The following is a 9,028-nucleotide window of genomic DNA, read 5'->3' on the forward strand; positions in this document are numbered from 1 at the left end:
GTGGATCTACAAAGTATTAACTTTGGGGGGGGGGGGGTGAATAGTTATGCACACTCAAGTTCTGTTTATTTCTCTTATTTGTTGTTTGTTTCACAATGAAAAATATTTTGCTTCTTCAAAGTGGTAGGCATGTTGTGTAAATCAAAATCTATTTTAATTCCAAGTTGTAAGGCAACAAAATAGGAAAAATGCCAAGGGGGTGAATACTTTCGCAAGGCACTGTATAATACCACCATGCAACAATATTACAATGTACGTCTGTGTGGAGTGCGTGTGCTTGCGCTTGTGTGCGTATGCGTGTGTCTATACCTTTGTGTGTGTCTCTTCAATGTCCCCGGTGTTCCATAAGGTGTATTTTTACCTGTTTTTCAAATCTGTTGGACAGGTAACTCTTTATCCACATTATAGCATGCGGTGTAAAGCCATAACACATATGTTTTTCCAGCAGCAGACTATGATCGATAGAAAAAATTGCAGCTTTTGACATTATCATCAATTTCTCTCAGCCAATCATCAGTCATTTGTGTAAGTGCAGTGCTTGTTGAATGTCCTTCCCTATAAGTGTGCTGAAAGTCTGTTGTCAATTTGTTTACTGTAAAATAGCATTGTATCTGGTCAAACAATTTTTTCCAAAAGTTTACTAAGGGTTGTTATCAGGCTGATTGGTTGGCTATTGGAGCCAGTAAAGGGGGCTTTACTATTCTGGGGTAGCAGAGTGACTTTTGCTTCCCTCCAGGTCTGAGGGCACCCATTTCTAGTAGGCTTAAATTGAAGATATGAGTGGCAATATCATCTGCCATTATGCTCAGTACTTTTCCATCCAGGTTGTCAGAACCCGGTGGTTTGTCATTGTTGATAGACAATATGGTAGTAGGTAAAAGGCGCACCGGTTTGTGTCAAGAACTGCAACGCTGCTGGGTTTTTCACGCACACCACTTTCCCGTGTGTATCAAGAATGTTCCACCACAAAAATGACTTCCAGACAACTTGACACAACTGTGGGAAGCACTGAAGTCAACATGGGCCAGCATCCCTGTGGAACGCTTTTCACAACTTGTAGAGTCCATGCCACGACAAATTGAGGCTATTCTGAGGGGAAGGGGGGGGGGTGCAACTCAATATTAGTAAGGCGTTCTTAATGTTTTGTACACTCCGTATATACAGTGTGTGTATGTGCAGTGCATTCGAAAAGTATTCAGACCCCTTCACTTTGTCCACATTTTGTTAGGTTACAGGCTTATTCTACAAATAAAAATTTCAAAAACTCAATCTACACACAATACCCCATAATGACAAAGAAAAATTGGTTTGTAGAAATTGTTGCTATTTTATTACAAAATAAAAAACAGAAATACATTATTTACATAAGTATTCAGACACTTTGCTTTGGAACTCGAAATTGAGCTCAGGGGCATCCTGTTTCATTTGATCATCCTTCTACAACGAGTCCACCTGTGGTAAATTCAATTGATTAGACATGATTTGGAAAGACACACACTCTGGTCTATATAAGGTCCCACAGTTGACAGTGCATGTCAGAGCAAAAACCAAGCCATGAGGTCAAATTAATTATCTGTAAAGCTCAGAGACAGGATTGTGTTGAGGCACAGATCTGGGGAAGGGTACAAAAACATTGTTGCAGCATTAAAGATCCCCAAGAACACAGTGGCCTCCATCATCCTTAAATAGAAGAAGTTTGGACCCACCAAAACACTTCCTAGAGCTGGCCGCCCGGCTAAACTGAGCAATCAAGGGAGAAGGGCCTTGGTCAGGGAGGAGACCAAGAACCCGATGGTCACTCAGAGAGCTCTAGAGTTCTTCTGTGGAGATGGAAGAACCTTCTCTGCAGCACTCGACCAATCAGGCCTTTATGGTACAATGGCCAGACGGAAGCCACTCCTCACTAAAAGGCACGACAGCCCACTCAGAGTTTGCTAAAAGGCACCTAAGGACTCGCAGACCATGAGAAACAAGATTATCTGCTCTGATGAAACCAAGATTTAACTCTTTGGCCTGAATGCCAAGCGTCATGTCTGGAGGAAACCTGGGACCATCCCTACTGTGAAGAATGGTGGTGGCAGCATCATGCTGTGGGGATGTTTTTCAGCAACAGGGAATGGGAGACTAGTCAGGATTGAGAGAAAGATGAACGGAGCAAAGTACAGAGAGATCCTTGATGAAAACCTGCTCCAGAGCACTCAGGACCTCAGACTGGGGCGAAGGTTCACCTTCCAACAGGACAACAACCCTAAGCACACAGCCAAGACAATGCAGGAGTGGCTTCAGGACAAGTCTCTGAATGTCCTTGAGTGGCCCAGCCAGAGCATGGACTTGAACGTGATTGAACATCTCTGGAGAGACCTGAAAATAGCTGTGCAGCAACGTTCCCCATCCAACCTGAGAAAGCTTGACAGGATCTGTAGAGAAGAATGGGAGAAACTCCCCAATTACAGGTGTGCCAAGCTTGTAGTGTCATACCTAAGAAGAGTAAAGGCTGTAATTGCTGCCAAAGGTGCTTCAAGAAAAAAAAAATCACCTTTATTTAACCAGGTAGGCAAGTTGAGAACAAGTTCTCATTTACAATTGCGACCTGGCCAAGATAAAGCAAAGCAGTTTGACACATACAACAACACAGAGTTACACATGGAGTAAAACAAACATACAGTCAATAATACAGTAGAAAAATAAGTCTATATACAATGTGAGCAAATGAGGTGAGATAAGGGAGGTAAAGGCAAAAAAGGCCATGGTGGCAAAGTACATACAATATAGCAAGTAAAACACTGGAATGGTAGATTTGCAGTGGAAGAAAGTGCAAAGTAGAAATAGAAATAATGGGGTGCAAAAGAGCAAAATAAATAAATAAATAAATACAGTAGGAGAAGAGGTAGTTGTTTGGGCTAAATTATAGATGGGCTATGTACAGGTGCAGTAATCGGTGCGCTGCTCTGACAGCTGGTGCTTAAAGCTAGTGAGGGAGATAAGTGTTTCCAGTTTCAGAGATTTTTGTAGTTCGTTCCAATCATTGGCAGCAGAGAACTGAAAGGAGAGGCGGCCGAAGGAAGAATTGGCTTTGGGGGTGACCAGTGAGATTTACCTGCTGGAGCGCGTGCTTCAGGTGGGTGCTGCTATGGTGACCAGCGAGCTGAGATAAGTGGGGACTTTACCTAGCAGGGTCTTGTAGATGACCTGGAGCCAGTGGGTTTGGCGACGAGTTTGAAGCGAGGGCCAGCCAACGAGAGCATACAGGTCGCAGTGGTGGGTGGTATAAGGGGCTTTGGTGACAAAACGGATGGCACTGTGACAGACTGCATCCAATTTATTGAGTAGGGTATTGGAGGCTATTTTGTAAATGACATCGCCGAAGTCGAGGATCGGTAGGATGGTCAGTTTTATGAGGGTATGTTTGGCAGCATGAGTGAAGGATGCTTTGTTGTGAAATATGAAGCCAATTCTAGATTTAACTTTGGATTGGAGATGTTTGATGTGAGTCTGGAGAGTTTACAGTCTAACCAGACACCTAGGCATTTGTAGTTGTCCACATATTCTAAGTCAGAACCGTCCAGAGTATTGATGCTGGACGGGTGGGCAGGTGCAGGCAGCGATCGGTTGAAGAGCATGCATTTAGTTTTACTTGTATTTAAGAGCACTTGGAGGCCACGGAAGGAGAGTTGTATGGCATTGAAGCTCATCTAGAGGTTTGTTAACACAGTGTCCAAAGAAGGGCCAGAAGTATACAGAATGGTGTCGTCTGCGTAGAGGTGCATCAGAGACTCACCAGCAGCAAGAGCGACATCATTGATGTATACAGAGAAGAGAGTCGGCCCAAGAATTGAACCCTGTGGCACCCCCATAGAGACTGCCAGAGTTCCGGACAACAGGCCCTCCGATTTGACACACTGAACTCTATCAGAGAAGTAGTTGGTGAACCAGGCAAGGCAATCATTTGAGAAACCAATGTATCGAGTTAAGGGTCTGAATAATTATGTAAATGTGATATCCTTTTTTTAAATATAAATGAGCAAACATTTCTAAAAACCTGTTTTTGCTTTGTCATTATGGGGTATTGTGTGTAGATTGATGAAGAAAAAAACGATTTAATCAATTTTAGAATAAGGCTGCATTGAATACTTTCCTAATGCGCGGGTTATCATAAGTATACACCCCCCTTGGATTTCTTCCCACATAAATTGTGCTACAAAGTGGGCTTAAATTTGATTTAAGTCATAATTGTAACTTGGCCACATTCATTGTATTCTTGGTAAGCAACTCCAGTGTAGATTTGGCCTTTTGTTTTAGGTTATTGTCCTGCTGAAAGGTGAATTTGTCTCGCAGCGTCTGGTGGAAAGCAGACTGATGCACGTTTTCCTCTAGGATTTTGCCTGTGCTTAGGTCCATCCCATTTATTTTTATCCTGAAAAACTCCCCAGTCATTCCCGATGTCAAGCATGCACATACCATGATGCAGCCACCACCCCTTCAAAATGTTTATTTTTTTTTTTTTTTTTTTGCAGTATAACTTTAGGGCCTTGTTGCATGAAGGGTGCATGTTTTAGAATAGTTGTATTCTGTATGTTTGTTTTCTCCTTTTCACTCTGTCATTTAGGCCACTATTGTGGAGTCACTACAATGCTGTTGATCCATCCTCTTATTTTACTCCCATCAGATATTGAACTCTGTAGCTGTTTTAATAACACCAATGGCCTCATGTTGACATCCCTGAGCAGTTTAATTCTTGTCCTGTAGCTCAGTTCAGTAGGTTGGCTGCATCTTTGTTGTGTCTGGGTGGTTTAATACATGATCCATAGCATAATTATTAACTTGACAATGCTTAAAGAGATATGCAATGTCTTCTTTGTTGGTGTTACCAATCTACCAATCACTGCCCTGATTTGAGGCTTTCGAAAATGCTCCCTGGTCTTTGTAACTGAATATGTTCTTGAAATTCAGTACCTTACATACATTAGATATGTCGAATTTGGTTAGAATTGAAAACGGCTGTTTGAAATGGAGATGTATTGAAACATGTCCTGATTCCATACAATTTAACAGAGATTATTATAGGCCTGTACATCTGTCGGTGTAAACGCACCCAGCGCGTAATGACGCATGCAAAGCCGAGGTCACGCATTATCCACATCAGCAACATACTGTATCTCTATCTCACCAACTTTTGTCTAATCAAGATGTCATGACCTCATAACAAAGTTATATCAACCATTGTTGATTAGCAATAAAGCATGTTATCATACTGTACATACTGAGTGCAGGAGAAGTGCGTTTTGTAGAGTTTTTACCTCGACACGAATCAGCACATTCTAGCCCTCATTTGCCTACTTGAATTAGTTATTTCATCACATTATATGCGAGTCGGAATCAGTTCATGGAAATAAAAAGGTCAGTATTTTTTTTAATGTAGGTTTATAGGTTTCCTAAATTATTTGGTCCGATTATTTAACACCTCTTGTGACCAGACGCGTATGATTGATTAGTTCCTCAGCGCAATAACTGGATAATCCATTCCCTTGTCTGTAACATCACTTAACGGATATTATTGATTAGCCCAGTCCTATAGGGCTGAGTAATCTTATTGCGCTGAATAAAGAGTCGCGTTGAGAGAGAGAGAGAGAGAGAGAGAGAGAGAGAGAGAGAGAGAGAGAAGGATACTGACCTCAAATTATTGACCTCAAATAACTGATGCTTTTTTTGAAGGTGCCCAATGCGCACTGCACATCATTGGTATGGGAGAGCGCCGTCTAGTGTGAAATGATTTGGTGAATTTAAAACCCATGGGCTGAAATACACAGATAAAAAAAATCTTTCAAGACTTTTCATATTTTAATTAACCTAGTCTCGTGAGACAAGTAATCAACGGGCCTTGAATACATTTAACGATTGGGCAGGCGTTTAAATTTGTCAACAAAAATAATTAATTGCTCTAGGCCCATTTAGGTACTCTTCAATATCTTCCCGATGCAACAGCATGGACATGGAGTACGTATTTCTTCTGAAAAGGATCACAACAGTGTCATTTATCTTAAATCACAAAATGTAGGACTACAGAGTCCGGTCTTTATCGACGTGTTTGATTTGAAAAGAGGTGGCTATGTTTTTGTGCCCTAAATGTGTGAATTCTGAGCACATTTGTGCCATATTTAAATTCACCTTGGTCATTAGACATCCCTTTCCGACAAAGAGGTGATGTAAATTATGCTATTTCTTCATTTGGAGATCATTTACCGGTAACTACAGTGATTCACCCCAAAATAAGTGCCAGTTATGACGTGACGAGTCCGCAAAAAAAACGGACCCGTGGCCGTGTTCCTCTCTCCCTCACACAACACACAGTCTCTATTTATTTCTCCCTCCCTCCCTCTCTCTTTCTTCTCCTCTCTCTCCCCCTCTCCCAGGAGAACCGGGGAGAGTTGACTGGAGGTAATCCCCGCCATGTGAGAGGGCGGCACTGGCTGTGGAGGCGGGTTGTTTTTTTCATTCAAATCCTGCTGCTCCTATAAAAAGCACAAGTCTGATAGGCAGAGGCTGAAAACAGATGGGAAAAGGTGACTGATACCATTGTCTCTATCTGCCTCCTGTCTTGCCGGCCGGATATAATCGGCAGGGCGAGATGCAGGAGACTGCAGGTGTCCTGACGGTGCGGGCCCTGAAACACGCAGCCCTCTGTCTGGTTTTGCTGCCCCGTTTCCTCCTGGCAGCGCTGATGCTGTGGCTCCTGGACTTCCTGTGCATCAGGAGAAAGGTGCTGCTGAAGATGAGGGAGCAGGGCAGCAGCCGCGACGACCCGCCCGTCTGCGTCTCCGACTCCAACAAGATGTTCACCCTGGAGTCGCTCAGAGCCGTGTGGTATGGACAGAAATTAGACTTTTTCAAATCAGCGCACCTTGGATTTATCGCGCCCAACACAGAGGTGGTGCAGCTGAAGGACCGGCGCAGGGTCAGAGTCCTGGACTATGTGAAAGGGAGGAGACCTCTCATCCTCAACTTCGGTAGTTGCTCCTGACCACCGTTTATGACGCGCTTGGCCGCGTTTCAGCGCGTCGCGAGCCAGTACGCGGACATCGCTGACTCTCTGCTTGTATACATCGAGGAGGCGCATCCCTCGGACGGCTGGGTGAGCTCCGATGCGCCGTACCAGATACCCAACCACTGTTGTCTAGAGGACAGACTGAAAGCCGCTCAGCTGATGCACTCTGAGGTGCCCTGCAGCAACGTGGTGGTGGATAATATGGACAACTCGTCTAACGCGGCGTATGGAGCCTATTTTGAGAGACTTTATATCCTGAGGGATGAGCGGGTCGTGTATCAGGGGGCCAGAGGACCAGAGGGCTACCGGATATCAGAGTTGAGGAACTGGCTCGCGCAATACCGGAACGATTTGGAGAATTCCAGAACAGTGGTGGTCCACGTTTAACTTAAAGACAACCATTACCTGCGGCGCGGAAAGTGTCCACACATCAAATAAGTACTCAGATGCTGCTACAAACACTTGACACACTGCACATATGCCTCTACATGTTGTTTTGGTTCAGAAGCGTTATAACAGGACGCAGACAGACATCGTACATGTTTATTATGATGTAAAACGCATGATAGGCATTGCAGTTCTGCTGTCTTGTTCCTCATTTTTTGTTTGGTTCTTTGTTTTTGTAAGGATATATCCTGTTGATTTCAACCTCAGCAACATTTTGACTTATTTCAGTTTGAGCATCATTTGATTATGATCACTTTATTTTTCTATGGCTCTACCTTGAAGGTGTGTGTGTGTGTGTGTGTGTGTGTGTGTGTGTGTGTGTGTGTGTGTGTAAGGCTAATACCTTTTACTCTAGTGTTGTTGTGAAGTTCAGTTTTTAAATGGTTTTAAACCAGAAAACTGATACTGATGTTATTTGATACTAGAGTACTTGGCGACTGGCAATGTCCTCAACAAAATGTTCTGTAAATTGTGTATATTTTAATGAACAAATATTTGTAATAAAATGTTAGAACACATTGATCTTATGATTCCTGAAAGCGTCTTACTGACACATAGGTCAAGGCCTATTTATGTCATTCAAATCTTTTCAATTTCATTTTCCCACTTCATGTGCAAGTTCAATCATTGATTAGGCTGCAATGATTAGATGTACAAAAAAGTAGCAATAGTTCTGCCAGTTTCACCAAACAATTACATGATTAGTTGTGCTGCAAACATGATTAGTTGTGCTGCAAACATGATTAGATGTGCTGCAAACATGATTAGATGTGCTGCAAACATGATTAGTTGTGCTGCAAACATGATTAGATGTGCTGCAAACATGATTAGTTGTGCTGCAAACATGATTAGATGTGCTGCAAACATGATTAGATGTGCTGCAAACATGATTAGATGTGCTGCAAACATGATTAGTTGTGCTGCAAACATGATCAGATGTGCTGCAAACATGATTAGATGTATTGTGAATTACGTTTGTGGGGGTTGTCTGTGAATGACGGCTGTTTCACCAGTTTGAGAGAAGGTAAAAATGGTGTGATTTATGAGGGGTGGGGACTTAGGGTTATGAAACAAGGCTATTGAACATATGATGGAATGCCAGGTAGAACCTGACCCAGGAGGGACTTATAATAATAATAATTTATTACAATTGTAAAGCACTTTTCATTATTCTTGTATAATCTCAAAGTGCATAAAATAGAAAAAAATCTAGAAATATACAGAACCAGTCAAAAGTTTGGACACCTACTCATTCGTTTCTTTATTTGTACTATTTTCTACATTGTAGAATAATAGTGAAGGCATTAAAACTATGAAATAACACATATGGAATCATGTAGTAAACAAAAAATTGTACACAAATCAAAATATATTTTATATTTGAGATTTTTCAAAGTTGCCACCCTTTGCCTTGATGACAGCTTTGCACATTTTTGGCATTCTTTCAACCAGCATCATTAGGTAGTCACCTGGAATGCATTTAAATTAACAGGTGTGCCTTGTCAAAAGTTAATTTGTGGAATTTCTTTCCTTCTTAAT

At 42.2% G+C, this 9,028-nt stretch overlaps 1 protein-coding gene across 1 annotated transcript; it reads left to right on the top strand.

Moving 5' to 3' along the window:
• The first annotated feature begins 6,544 nt into the window (after window positions 1-6,544).
• LOC115168294 (thyroxine 5-deiodinase-like) lies at window positions 6,545-8,007 on the top strand. The gene has a single exon (XM_029723474.1). It carries the CDS (start codon window positions 6,626-6,628, stop codon window positions 7,427-7,429), a length of 804 nt encoding a protein of 267 aa, XP_029579334.1. The 5' UTR covers window positions 6,545-6,625; the 3' UTR covers window positions 7,430-8,007.
• The last annotated feature ends 1,021 nt before the right edge of the window (window positions 8,008-9,028 follow it).

The sequence above is a fragment of the Salmo trutta genome, chromosome 1 (genome assembly GCF_901001165.1).
Source record: "Salmo trutta chromosome 1, fSalTru1.1, whole genome shotgun sequence".
Taxonomy (NCBI): domain Eukaryota; kingdom Metazoa; phylum Chordata; class Actinopteri; order Salmoniformes; family Salmonidae; genus Salmo; species Salmo trutta.